Source organism: Neofelis nebulosa, chromosome 10 (genome assembly GCF_028018385.1).
Source record: "Neofelis nebulosa isolate mNeoNeb1 chromosome 10, mNeoNeb1.pri, whole genome shotgun sequence".
NCBI lineage: Eukaryota > Metazoa > Chordata > Mammalia > Carnivora > Felidae > Neofelis > Neofelis nebulosa.
In genome coordinates this window covers 74,077,082-74,091,425 of record NC_080791.1, presented here as the reverse complement: position 1 = coordinate 74,091,425, position 14,344 = coordinate 74,077,082, and the positions used below count along the sequence as shown (strand labels likewise).

Sequence of the window (14,344 nt, the reverse complement as noted above, 5' to 3'; positions counted from 1 at the left end):
CCTGATTAAGAACATGAGTTCTGGAATCAACTGCCTGGGTTCAAATCCTGGTTCTGTTATTAGCTGTGTGGCCTTGGGCAAATTAATTTCTCTGTGCCACTTTCCCCTCTGTTACATGGGGATAATAATGATGAATGAAGCGAATCAGTGAACTACAGGGCTGCATTATGACTTTCATGGGTCCTTGGCACTCTTGCCTTTGTGGACCCCTTCTTCCATAAAGAAATATTAAGAACTATATTTTACGACAGCTTTGATATAAAGATTAGTATAATCCAGGCTAGATTTAGCATTGTATATTCATTATTATTGCATTTATTTATTTTTTATTTTAGAAGAATATGAGATTAAAACATTTTTGTGGGCCTCTGAAAGTATCGTGGGCCCTAGGCATTCTGCCTAAAGGATAAATGGGCCCCACAGATAAAGCTCTTACAAGAATACCTGGCATATTATAAGTTCTAAATAAATGTTGGCTTTTCTTATTATAGTAGAAGCTCTATTTGGTGATTGGCCACTGCTCTAGGACTTGGAGTTTTCATATAGATACTAGACTTGAGCCCCTTCACCCTATGCCATTTGGGCCAGTGCACATTAACATACATGGCTTATTAACGCGGGTGGGAAAAAATTTATTGGGTTTGTGACTGCAGCTAATTAGTAAAATCCTTTTACTCACTTTGACAGTTGTAATTTCCCCCGTGCACACCATCACCAAAGCTTTTGTTTTCTGCAGATGAAGGAGGCCTTTTTGTTTGCGGCCTGAACAAAGATGGGCAATTGGGGCTTGGTCACACAGAAGATGTTCTGTATTTTACCACCTGCAGATCCCTCCTTGGCTGTCCTGTCCAACAAGTGGCCTGCGGCTGGGATTTTACCATTATTCTCACAGGTGAGTTCACTCATGGGTAAATCTTTATCACCACAAAGGCATTGGGTGAGAAGAACTCGATGGTGGTGATACTGATTAAGTGAAAGTCTCTTTATGTGTAAACACACATACAAATTTCTCTTTGGTTGTTGAGGAAAGTCGTGGGTGCCTTTGGCAAGGAGACTTTGAACATCAAAATTTGGGGCTGGAAAACTTTTACTAGAGACTAGGGAAGAGACTAGATCACCTTTGGTGGCTACTTCCTGTCCCAGAAATTCATGATAGCTGTGTGCCTGGGCTAGCTGGCCATTAGTACCAGTGAAGGGTTACTCATGGGGAAATGTGGTGGGGAAGCAGGAGGAAATCAGCGGTCACACAACAGTGATGGCAGCTTTTCCCCACTGAAGGATTTAAAAAAAAAAAAAAAAAAAAAAGGTTGGGCACAACTCTTTGCTCTCTGCAAAGCCGGATAGCAGAATAGGGTGTAGAGGGATATGGCCAAAGGGTTATAGGATAATGCTCTTGGGAGCAGCTAGCAATAGTTACTTTTTGTCAGCTGACTTCTCCCTGGAAGTAGTTTTGCCCTGTCTAGCTTGCCATTCTGGATGGAGAAGACCATGTATAGTTTCTGACTAGACTCCCTCTTTGACACAGTCATCTGGCAAGGGCATTTTCTGACCAAATCCTCCCCACCCCACCCTTGTGGATTCTTATGTGCACAGCTCAGATCCCAAACTTCCACACATAGCTTCAATTACTGTTCCCTACCTATCCCTGTTGTTGCCTTGTCTTTTATTCTCCACATTCTCCATACTTTTCTTTCTAGAAATACCAAGCAGAATGTTGTTCTCTCTCTGGAACAGTCCCTTTTTCTGATGACTCATATCCTTTCTTCAAAACCCTGCTCAGGCATCAGCATCTCTCTTTTGCAGAGGGATTCTGTAATAGGTGCTGAATTTGGTACTAATAACCCTGAATAGTAGCCATCATTTCTGAAGTGCTTTTTGTGGACCATGTTGGGGTTGTAGGGAGTCTGTGAATAACACTCCATTTCCTGCTCACTTTTGGAACCAATTGTGAGAAAGGTGGAGAGCAGTCAGATAGCTGGAGATCACACTGTTGGCTTTTCACTGACAAAGGCTATGTTGGAGAACAGGGTTAATGGTCAGGCCAAGTGCTTCTGCTAATGCTCCTCTGATCCAGAGTTATTCTGCAAACAGTAGGTTATCTCTGTAGGGGAAACACTTACTGTGCATCAGTCTAGAGTACCTGAGAGGAAGGTGCCAAGCCACACATGCTGTTCCTTCTCCCAAACTTATCAGTTGGTTAAGTTACCCCTTTTCTCCTGGAAAGCAGGGAGCATACGAAGGGGCAGGGACAGAGGCCTGGAGTGTTAAAATAATGAAAATTATGTCACATGGAAACATGCAAAGTGGGGCGTGGGGCATCAGTATCCCATCCCAGCCCCAGGCTAATGTTCTATAACAGATAAGCTGCCATTAATTAGGTAGTGTGATAGAGAATCTGTAAAATGCTTAGCCCAGTGCCTAGTGTTTTTATTCCTAGAGGAACAATAAAAGCAGGGACTGTGGTTTGAATGTGCTAAAGTGTAAGCCCCTCTTCCTCCTCTCATTCCCTTTGCTCCTCCCATCCTTCAACATTTACTCACTGGTCAAAGATACCTTACTTCTGAGGTTATGACTTAAATATTTGAATTTTGCAGAAAATGGTCAAGTTCTGTCATGTGGATCCAACTCCTTCGGCCAGTTAGGAGTTCCTCATGGCCCTCGAAGATGTGTGGTTCCCCAGGCCATTGAGGTAAGGATGGCACCTCATATATAGCTGACCCACGTACTGTTGAAGCGTGTCCCTCCCCAGACTAAGAGACTGGCTGGATCCCTGAAAAGCCATGGGCCACTTAGAATTTAAGTTGAAAAACTTAGGTTCTTCTGGGAAGGATTAGGTTGGGGGGATGGAAGCTGTTAGTGAAAAACCTCTGTTAGTCCTCATACACATTATGAATGTTTGTGAAATAAAACAATGAAGGTAATATATGTCATAAAGGCATATTAATGACATTTCACAATACTAAACCTAGTAATAATGGGAACTATGTTAGAAACAGGTCCTGATAGAAGCGACTTACCTAAAGACCCTAAGCTTGGCAAATAGTATATAGGCCAGTAGCGCCCAGTAAAAATATGGTGTGAGTCACATACGTAACTTAAAATTTTTAGTAGCACTATTCAAAGAGTAAAGAGAAACAAATGGAATTAATTTTTAAAAATAACAGCTTTATTGAGATGTAATTTACATGCCATAGAATTTACCCTTTAAAAATGTATAATTCAGTGGTTTTTAGTAGATTCACAGAGATGTGCAGCCATCAGCATTATCTAATTTTAGAACATTTTCATCACCAAGAAAGAAACTGTGTACCCAATGGCAATTACTTCCCATTCTGCCCTCCCCCAGCCCCTGGCAACCACTAATCTGTCTCTGTGGATTTGCTATTCTGGGCATTTCATATAAATGGAATCATACAATATGTGGCTTTTTGTATCTGGCTTCTCTCATTTCATATGATGTTTCAAGTTTCATTCATATTGTGGCGTGTAGGTGAAATTAATTTTAATAAATCCAGTGTATTCAATGGATTATTTCATTTTATATGTCACTAATGTAAAAATTTCCTAATGAGATACTTTATGTTCTCCATTTTTTTTAAGATTATTTATTTTGAGAGAGAGAGTGTGTATGTGTACATGCTAGTGGGAGAGCGGCAGAAAGAGAGGGAGAATCTTAAGCATGCTCTGTCCTATCCGCATGGAACCTGATGCAGGCTTGATTCCATGAACTGTGAGAACATGATCGGAGCTGAGATCAAGAGTTGGACGCTCAACCAACAGAGCCACCCAGACGCCCCTATATTCTCTACTTTATACTAAGTTGAACTCTGGTGTGCATGTTGTACTGTGAGTGATCTCAGTTCATACCTACTCACATTTCGGCTCTTTAGTACCTGCATGTAGCTAGTGGCTTCATAGTGGACAGCACAGGACTAGACAGGACTCCTGGCCCTAGTTCAGAGCCCTTTCCTCTGCATCATATTTAAAATGTACACATTTTTGTGACATTTATATGATAAGTAGTCACAAGAGGGCTATGGAATTTTGAAAGAAATATGCTGGGATCTAAAATGAGTTCACCACCTAAGCTGCTCACGTCTAGCTAATTTTCTTGAACTCTGACTCAGAGTGGGAGATCTGTTTTCACTGGAGAGAGCTTGGTCAGCTCCTGTCATGTTGCTGAAATACAATTGCTGGTCTGTGGGATAGTATTTGAGGTCATGATCTCCACCATGTTGTAGTGTGTTTGGGCTGCTGTAACAAAAATACCATAGATTGAATGGCTTAAGCAACAAACATTTATTTTTCACATTTCTGGAGGCTGAGAAGTACAAGATTGGGGTATCGGCAGATTTGGTGTCTAGTGAGGACCCAGTTCCTTGTTCATAAACACTTATTTCGCTGGACAGAGTTGCCCTCTGGGGCCTTTCTTATAAGGGCATTTATCCCATTCATGAGGGCTCCATTCTCATGACCTAATTAATAGCCTCCAGAAGACCCCATTTGCAAATACTATCACACTGGGTAATAGGTTTCAATATATGAATTTCAGGGGCACAGAAACATTGAGTATGTAGCACATGATATACACAGAAATCTAGACTCTATAGTCACTGTTGTAGGAAGTGTTACAGTTGCCAATTACAAATAGATGGTTTTTTGTTTTTTTTTTTTAACGTTTTTTTTAACGTTTATTTATTTTTGAGACAGAGAGAGACAGAGCATGAACAGGAGAGGGTCAGAGAGAGGGAGACACAGAATCTGAAACAGGCTCCAGGCTCCGAGCCATCAGCCCAGAGTCCGACGCGGGGCTTGAACTCACGGACCGCGAGACTGTGACCTGAGCTGAAGTCGGACGCTCAACCGACTGAGCCACCCAGGCGCCCCTAGATGGTTTTTTTAAGAACCTATATACATTGTAATTAATTTAGCTTAGGTCACATGATTAAAGAAGACAGAGGAAAACAATGGTTAAAATACGTTGGATGACAGAATCAGGAGGTGAAAACATTTGGGATACATCAAGGCTGTATCCTCTTGAACAATGGGAGGAATGTGGCAAAGTGAAATATAGTAGAAATTCATTCATTTATTTAATAGCAACTATTGGGTATATAGGTGCTGGGTTTAGGCAGTGGGGACAAAGGTGAGGGTCTTAGTATTTGAGGTCTTAGAATTTAGTGGTACATGTTAGCATTTGAGAGTCTTAGAGTTTAGTGGTACATATTAGATATAGAGACACCTAAATGTTAAACTATGGTAGATGCAGGTGTAGCCTCAAAGGAGGGAATATTTTAAGTCTTTCTAGGGGGAGGTGGAGTGAGAACAGGCTTATGCAGAGTCTTGAAAGTTGAGTAGAAATTTACCTGACTTGAGATAGGATGCATAGAATAGATACAAAAGAAGAGCATTCCAGACAGAAGGAACTGTGTAAGCAAGGGTGTAGAAGCATGAAATATCAGGGTTTGAGATACTGCAAGCAGTTTAGTATGACTAGAATATAAGGAAGTGGTAGAAATTCTATTGGGGAGGGGACAGTCAGGGAGGTGGTGCATGGCAAACGGTAAGAACAGTGTGTTAGGTCGGGCCTGAAGGGGTAGTGAAGAGGAAGATTATTCAGGACACTCTTACTAATAATCCAGACAAGAGGTGATCCTGGTCCAAACTAAAGCCATGGCAGTGGGGATGGAGAGGAAGGAATGGAGGTGAGTTGAAGCGATTGAAGAGATTGAATCTACATGTAAAGCCCTTTAGTTGTTGTTGTTTTAAAGAGAAAATACTTAAAGGACAATATGTTCAAGTTGTAGTAGTAGTAAGAATTGATCTTCCCCAAAGCTAATGTGGTTGTGGGTTGTATTAACAGAAATATAGTCTCTAAAAGAAGGGAAGCCAGAGTCCTGTCCTTTTTTGTGCTAATCAGACTGCATATGGGATGTTGTATTCTGTTGATTTAGTGCTTAGGTCCTGGGCATAAAGGTGAATAAGACTTAGATCCTGCCATCGAGAGTCCTAAAGTTTAGGAAGGCCATGTGGATCTGTAAATAAACACATGTAGTAAAGCTGCACATGGGTCATGGTTGATGCATATACAACCCCCCCCCCCCCGACCCGCCCCACTTTTTTTTGACAGAGAAAGAGAGAGGGAGCGTGCACATGCACACACACACATGCACGCATGCCCAGGGGAGGGGCAGGGAGAGAGAGAGTCTTAAGCAGGCTCCATGCCCAGTATGGAGCCTGACATGGGGCTCCATCTCATGACCATGAGATCATGACCTGAGCCAAAGTCAAGAGTTGGACGCTTAACTGACTGAGCCACACAGGTGCTCCTATACAGTCTCTTTTAAAAGAGGGAGATTGAGTAACCAGAGCACATTTAGAGGAGAGAAACCAAGAAGGGAATGGAATTTGAAACCAGGGGATCACTGATGGAATTGGGGATGTTTGGCCAAAAGAAGAGATATGTATTAGTTATCTATTACAGTGGCATAAATTACTCTAAATTTAGCAACTTTAAACAACAGGTATTTACTATCTTAGTTTCTGAGGTTCAGAAATCTGGCCACAGCTTAGCTGGTCTCATGAGGTTGCAACTCATGAGGTTCAGTGCCTTTCTATGGGGTTGTTCAGACATGGCATCTGGCTTCCTCCAGGAGTGATTTGAGAGTGAGGCCAAGCAGGAAGACTCAGTGCCTTTTATCACCTAGTCTCTAAGCCACTCATCACTTCTTTATTCTTTTCACTAGAAGCAAGTTGCTTAGTCCAGACCACATTCAGCAAGAGGGGAATTAAGCTCCAGCTCCACATCTTGAAGGGATGGGTCTCAAAGAATTTGAAGACTTAGTTTTAAAGTCACCACAAGATATCTCAGAGAGGACATGACAGTGGTCTTCATGTCTTTGGAAAGCATTGTGAAAAGCTGTAGGCAGATGTTTGGCTCCACCTAAGGAGATAAATGGAACTGCACAAAGATGGAATAGGCACCTGGGGAAGTAGTGAGGCTGTGCCAGAGGAAGTAGGTGCTTGGCAGGGGTTGGATGATGATTTGTGGGGGGTTGTGGAAGGGATCTGGCATTGAATAGAGATTGGACTAAATCAAAGGCCGTCCAGCTAGAACCCTTGGTAAATAAATCTTCATTGGAATGTAGCCATGCCCATTCATTCATGTATTGTCTGTGGCTGCTTGTATGCTACAATGGCAGAGTAGAGTACTATGACATAAACCATATGGCCTGCAAAGTCTAAAGTATTTACTATGTGGTCTTTATTGGAAACTTTTGCCAACTCCTGGACTGGATGACTTTGAAGGTCCCTTGCGGCCCTGAGACACATTGTGATATATTATTTTTAAGAGATTTTTCCTTTTAGGGATACATACAGAAGTATGGAGGGATGGAAATGTTGGGAGTTGGGGACTCTAAACCAATCAGACATGTAATGAGGGCTGTGCTGCATTGTGTCAGGGCATAAATTCCAAAGCATTTTGCAGATGGGTGATTCTAAGACCTCAGCCCTTTTCTTTGTTTTCACAGCTCCTGAAAGAGAAGGTTGTTTGCATTGCTGCTGGACTGAGGCATGCTTTAGCTGCTACAGGTGATCATTTTGCTTTTATTTTCAAAATAGGGACATCACTAGGAGAAGCAGCACTTTACAGCAAACAAACTTTAAGGAGTAATTCAGAATGTCCTGCTGTGCTGCATTTCTGATTAAAAGGAGAGGACATAAGGCCAAAGTCATGTGGGAAATCTTTAGCAGGTAGGGTGGAAAGAAATGAAGTTTTCTAGCTCTTTATTATGTTCTAGGCATGATGCTAGGTTCTCTTGATTTAATTAATACCTTATTTAATCCTCACAACCCTGAAGTGATGTGAGTTACATTTTTACATGTGAGGAAACTGAGGTCCGAAGAGGCTGAAGTGCTTGTCTAAGGTTACACAGGGGGTAAGGTAGTAAAAGGTAGAGCTGGGAACAGAGTCTGAGGTGGTGTAGTTTCCAAGGCCCACATTCTTTGCTGTGAACTCCACTGCTTGCCTAGTGCATTTTAATGTTTATTAGTTTAAAAGCTTCAAATGAGCTTGTCTCCTGTACTGTGAGAGGGTGGTGAGGGACGTAGGGCTGACACTGTGTGTGAGGTTTGAAGGTGGCAAGTGGAGAGAGGTGGTCATCTGCAGAAGAGCAGTGGCCCTTGTTTCTTCCCCAGGCCCATTTTTCTGCTCCCACTCTCGTGGGGTGAAGTGCAGCCCTAACTGGCTGTGGCAGCTGAGGCTCAAGTGTGGATGCATCCAGTCGTGGCCTGGGGAAGGTGGAGGAGGGGAGGAAGAGTCTGGTGCAGCACTGTACTGGTGTCGTCTGGGGCTTAATGTTGCTCATATAGTAAAATTTTTCTTAACCCTATTATTTTGAGATATTTGTAGATTTACATGCAGTTGTAAGAAATAAAATACATCTCATGCACTATTTTCCCAGTTTCTCCCAGTGGTAACATTTTGTGAAACTGTAGTGCAACAGCCCAGCCAGCCTTGATACGGTCAGGACACAAACAGTTCATTGCCACAGCCATCCTGCCTGTGGCCCTTTTATAATACCCATTGTTATACACTCTTTTATATGGCTTTTATACACTTTTATGCGTCTATTATACATCCACTTTCTACTTACCCTCACCCCTTCTTAGCTCCTGGCAAGAACATTATATAAATGATATCATACAATATATAATTCTTTAGGGTTGGCTATTTTTGCTCAGCATGATTCCCTGGAGAGTCATCCAAGTTGTGAGTATCAATAATTTGTTCCTTTTTATTGCTAAGTAGTAGTATATTATGGTATAGATGTACCACTGAATTAGTCATCTCAGGCTGCCATAACGATATACCACAGACTGGGTGGCTTAAACAACAGGAATTTTCTCACAGTTACAGAGGCTACAAGTCTGCGATCCAGATGCCTTGAGGGTTGGTCTCTGGTGAGGCCTCTCTTCCTGACTTGTAGATGGCTGCCTTCTTGCTATGTCCTTACAGGACATTTCCTCTGTGCGCTCATGCAGAGAGGGAGACGTCTGGTGTCTCTTCTTCTTCATAAAGACACCAGTTCTGTCAGATTAAGGCCTCACTCTTATGACCCATTTAACCTTTATTACCTTCTTACGGACTGCTCCAAATACAGTCACACTGTAGATTAGGGCCTCAACATATGAATTTTTGGGGGCACAACTTAGTCCATAACAACACAGTTTCTTTCACCATTCACCCATTGAGGGACATCTGGTTGTTTCTAGGTTCTGGCTATTAAGTATAAAGCTATAAACATTGTGGGCAAGTTTTTATGCAAACATAAATTTTCATTTCTCTGGATAAATGCCCAGGAGTGTGATTGCTGAATTGTATGGTAGTGATTACATCTTATAAGCAGCTTCTCCTCTTAGAAATTAGCGGGACTGGAGAATGGCCTATTAACGGTTTAATTCCCCCTTTCCTACCAACTTTCTGTGATTGCCAGTCTTACGTATACATTTCTGTCCAGTTACAAAGCAGTACGGTTTCCATTATGCGTTTGATTAACTTAATTGTAAGTCCTCCTCTCCCATTTAATCTGTAAATATTTCTGCAGGCATCTCTAAATGATAAGGACTCTATCGAAAACATTAACAAAATACCATCATCATACCTACAAGAAAACTAACAATAAATCTATAATTTGATCAAGTATCCAGCGTTTACATTTTCTTGACTGTCTCAAAAATATATATTTTTTAAGTTTGTTTAAATCAGGGTTTGAATTATGTCTCTACACTGCAGTTGGTGGATATGTATGTCAGGTATCTCTTTTAAAAAATATATATTTATTCCTCTTAATTTTTTTATTATGATAAAATATACATAACACAATTTACTGTCTTAGCCATTTTAAATGTACGGTTGAGTGATGTTAAGTACATTCACGTTACTGTGCAGCCATTACCACCGTGTATCTCCAGAACTTTTTTTATCTTGTGAAACTGAAATGATATCCATTAAACAATAACTCTCCATCCCCCCTTTCCCCCAGCCCCTGGCAACCACCATTCTACTTTCTGACCCTGTGATTTTGACCACTTATACAGGTACCTCACATAAGTGGAATTGTGTAGTATTTGTCTTTTTGTGGCTCATTTCACTTAGCATAATGTCCTCGAGGTCTGTCTATTTTGTAGCATGTGTCAGAATTTTCTCCCTTTTTAAGGCTGAATAATATTCCATTACTTGGATATGTCACATTTTGCTTATCCATTCACCGGTTGACAGACGCTTGTGTGGCTGCCATGTTTTAGCTATTGTGAATACTGCTGCTATGAATGTGGGTGTACAAATATCACGTTGACATCCTGCTTTTGCTTCTTTAGGATATATACCCAGAAGTAGAATTGCTGGATCATATAGTAATTCTATTTTCATTTTTTTGAGGAACTGCCATACCCTTTTCCACAATGGCCATACCGTTTTAATTTCTGCCAGTAGCACACAAGGGTTCCAAATAACTTCACATCCTTGCCAACATTTGTTACTTTTTTTTTTTTTTTTTTTTAAATAGTAGTCATCCTAATGAATGTGAAATGGTACCTCATTGTGGTTTTGTTTTGCATTTCTCTTATAATTAGTGATGTTGAGCATCTTTTCATATCTGCATTTCACCATTTGTATATTTTCTTTGGAGAAATGTCTATTCGAGTCCTTTGCTCATTTTTGGAATCAGGTTTTTGTTTTTGAGGGTTTTTTTTTTTTTTTTTTTTTTTTAAGTACGCTTCATGCCCAGTGTGGAGCCCAATGCAGGGCTTGAACTCATGACCTGAGATCAAGACCTGAGCTGAGCTCAAGAGTCAGACGCTTAACGGACTAAGCCACCCAGGTGCCCCTGTTGTTGTTGAGTTTTAAGAGTTCTGTATATATTCTGATTATTAATCCTATATCAGATATCTCAAGATTCATTTTGCTCCCTTTTTTACCCTTTTGCAATTTATTTGTGGAAGAGATGGTAAATTTTGTATTCAACAATTGTGTTTTTTTTAATGTTTATTTATTTTGAGGAGAGAGACAGAGTGTGAGCGGGGGAGGGGCAGAAAGAGAAGGAGACCCAGAATGCAAAGCTGGCTCCAGGCTCTGAGCTGTCAGCACAGAGCCCGATGTGGAGCTCAAACCCAAGAACTGTGAGATCATGACCTGAGCCGAAGTCAGACAATTAACTGACTGAGCCACCCAGGTGCCCCTGTATTATTTGAGTATTGTGTTTTGCTCACATTGTGCTCAGTCATCATCAGTTATGTTTCACAAAGCAGACTTGTCTGTTTACAGCCTAAAGGACTGTTTGCAGGATACGTTGAGAGGAGTGGAACCTTAATGTGCTGTTGGGTGACGGATCCTAGTTACACACATCTGACTGTAGATTAAATATATGAAATGTCATCTACACATTGGTATGAGGTTCAGAACATGGGCACATGAATTAGATTCAGTGGATAGGGAAATAAAAGGCCATTCCACTGAAGTAGTGACTATTAAGAAGCTATCTTGCAGTCATAAATATGTATTTATTTGGTAATTAGGAGTCATTGAATTTATCTTGGTGTAGTGGAAAAGACACTGCATTAGGTGTTAGGAGAGCTGAGTCCTAGTATTTTCTCTGCTACTAGCTCCCAAGGATGACCTTGGGCAGATCACATCCTCTCTTCCAGACCTCAATTTTCTCACCTATTAAATGTGAGGAATGGACTTGATAATCATCAGGGTTCTTTCCTGCTTGGTCTGGAGTTTGAGTTGTCCTTTCAGGTTAGTCGTGAATAAGGTGTTGTTCTAGTAATTTGACTCTGAAAGAGCCATATGTCCTGGAATTTTTTGGAGGGAGTTTTAGTATGTGGGAATTTTCTTGAATGGTCTTAAATTGCCCTGAAGATTGGACTTGTGATTGGCTTGGTGATAACCAAGCCATAGGGCCCCTCGAAGCCCTGAGCCTGTCCCTACTAGGCATGTTAATGAGAATGAATTGAGAATCTCCCGTGACAGCGAGGCTCAAAAAGCAATCTGGTAGTAATCCCATTAAGCATTTTCTTCATTTCCTCCTCTGTTCCATTGGGAAGCAAGTGGCATTGTGTTCCAGTGGGGAACTGGTTTGGCATCATCTGGACGGCGGTTATGCCCTGGGCAGACTCTCCCATTGTTTTTGACAGCAAAGGAGCCAAGCAGAGTGACAGGTAAGGCCCTTATTTCTTGAGTCCTATATTTATTCTTTGTCAAGAAATAGTGACACACACAGGCAGGAAATGGGTAAATGGAATTTTGCTTTTGCTGTTTCTTAGTTCCTCTGTCTTAAGTCTCTGTGTTGGCTGGTCTGTTAGTCTTGTTAGACTTTTTGCAAACCCAGTAAAAGTACCCTTCCTCGATGCCAGAGTTTGCAGCCCGTTGAGAGATAGATGCGAGTCAGTTAAGTGGAGACCAGAATAGTAGCACTAGAACTGTTAGTAGTTAGGTTGGAAGACATGACTTAGGTGTTTGGAGATAATGTGTAGCAATAGTGAGCCTCTAGATTCTGAATCCCAGATTGGATTTACTCACCGGGCACTGTAGCAGCTGCATGGTGTCAGCCCCGCTAAGCTCACTGCATGGCTGGGAGCACATGAGGAGGCACCCTCTCTGCAGGTAGGCACATCCCAAAGGGAGAACCTAGAAGGACTGTGCCTCACATGCCCAGTTCCTCTTTCCCAAAAGGAGAGCAGGAGTGAGTGAGGAGGTAGAGAGAGGGGCCAGGAGTGTTACTCTAGGGAAATCTCTGTACATGGGCACATGAGTAGGTAGTGAGCACTATGCCCATGGGTCTGTTGGTGTGTCTGTGTTGGTCATTTCGCCTGTAGGCTTTGTCTCCTGTTTTTCACTCTGGGGCCCAGCCTCTTTCGGCTTCTCTCTCTGCTCACCTCTCCCTCTGCTCTGTGCTCTCACTGTGGGCCCCTCTCTTTCTCTGTATATAGCACCATGTCTGTATCTCCTCTTCTTCCTTTCTTGCTCTCTTACTTTGTGGCCCAGTCTTCTGAGTGTTGGCTGTAGGAAAAACTTGCACAGGAAACCTCTACTCTCCTCTAGGTGAGAGCAAAAGAGGAATTTTTGAGGGTGGGATAGGAAGTGGGGAAAGAAGGGAAGGGAAAGCCATGGTGGGAGTGATGCACAAGGTGTTGGGGTCGTTCTGATTTTCCTAAGTCCTGGAGTCTCTCCTGTTCAGCTGGCGGTGAGATTGGTCACCCTGAAGCCCAGTGGTGGAGTTGGGGAGGGTACTCTTAGAGAAGGAGAAGGGGGCACTGGGTGCTAGATAGGCAGTCCAACTCACATGACCTTGAAAGCATTCATTAAATAAACTCATACTTCCCAGACATTTTTTCCTGCCTCATCTAGGTATTCACTGCTCCCTGGGCATTTCCTGCTTTCTCATTCCTCTGTGTCTATGGGTAAGCTGTTAACCCTGTCTGAAATGTCTTTTCCTTCCTGTTCCTTCTGGTAATCTTTATTCTGTTGTGATCATTTTTCAAAGCATAGCTCAGATACAGCTTTCTCAGTGAAGAGTCTTCCCTCTTCTGACACCATTGCATTTTCTTCACATGCCTGGATAACACAGTGTACTTCATTATTATGAATTGTTTATATGTTTTCCCACATGCCAGAGACTGAGCTTTTTCAGGGTAGGAACTGTGTCTACTTTCTCTTTCAGCATAGGACTTGTAACTGGAAGAAATCAGAAATGCTTTTATTTGATTTAAATGACTTGTTTGGGTTCTGATTAGAACACAGCTTACGTTCCAAGTTGATTGGGGGAGTTTTATGATGAAACATTAGAATAGATCGTGAACTTCCTGCCCTCAGTCTTTCCCTTTTTATTCCTCCATCTTTACTTACTTGCCACTGCTTCTGGAGCTGCAGCCCTGGGTGTCCTTTCCTTGCCTGACCACAAGGCCTCTTGCTTCCTCTCTGATGAATGTGTTGGAAACACCTGTTTTGTCCCTTTCTCATTCTACAGGGTACTTGAAGGTGTGAAGGGCATTTTATTAAGACACTAGTTAATTAAACAGAAGTGTCAGAAAAGACTGGGGCACCTTGGGTGGCTCAGTTGGTTAAGCATCCGACTTCAGCTCAGGTCATGATCTCACGGCTCGTGAGTTTGAGGCCCGTGCCAGGCTCTGTGCTGACAGCTCAGAGCCTGTAGCCTGCTTTGGATTCTGTGTCTCCCTCTCTTTCTGCCCCTCCCCGCTCGTGCTTTGTCTGTCTCTCTCTCAAAAATAAATAAACGTAAAAAGTGTCAGAAAAGAGTTGCAGAATAGACTGTATTTCTCT

The 14,344-nt window shown here is 42.1% G+C and overlaps 1 protein-coding gene across 1 annotated transcript in view; it reads left to right on the top strand.

Moving 5' to 3' along the window:
- Nucleotides 1–14,344, top strand: part of SERGEF (secretion regulating guanine nucleotide exchange factor) — a 237,539-nt gene that overhangs the window by 4,299 nt on the left and 218,896 nt on the right. The window contains 4 exon segments of the mRNA XM_058688397.1: nt 737–892; nt 2,595–2,689; nt 7,533–7,593; nt 12,109–12,222. Coding sequence (XP_058544380.1) covers nt 737–892; nt 2,595–2,689; nt 7,533–7,593; nt 12,109–12,222 — 426 coding nt within the window.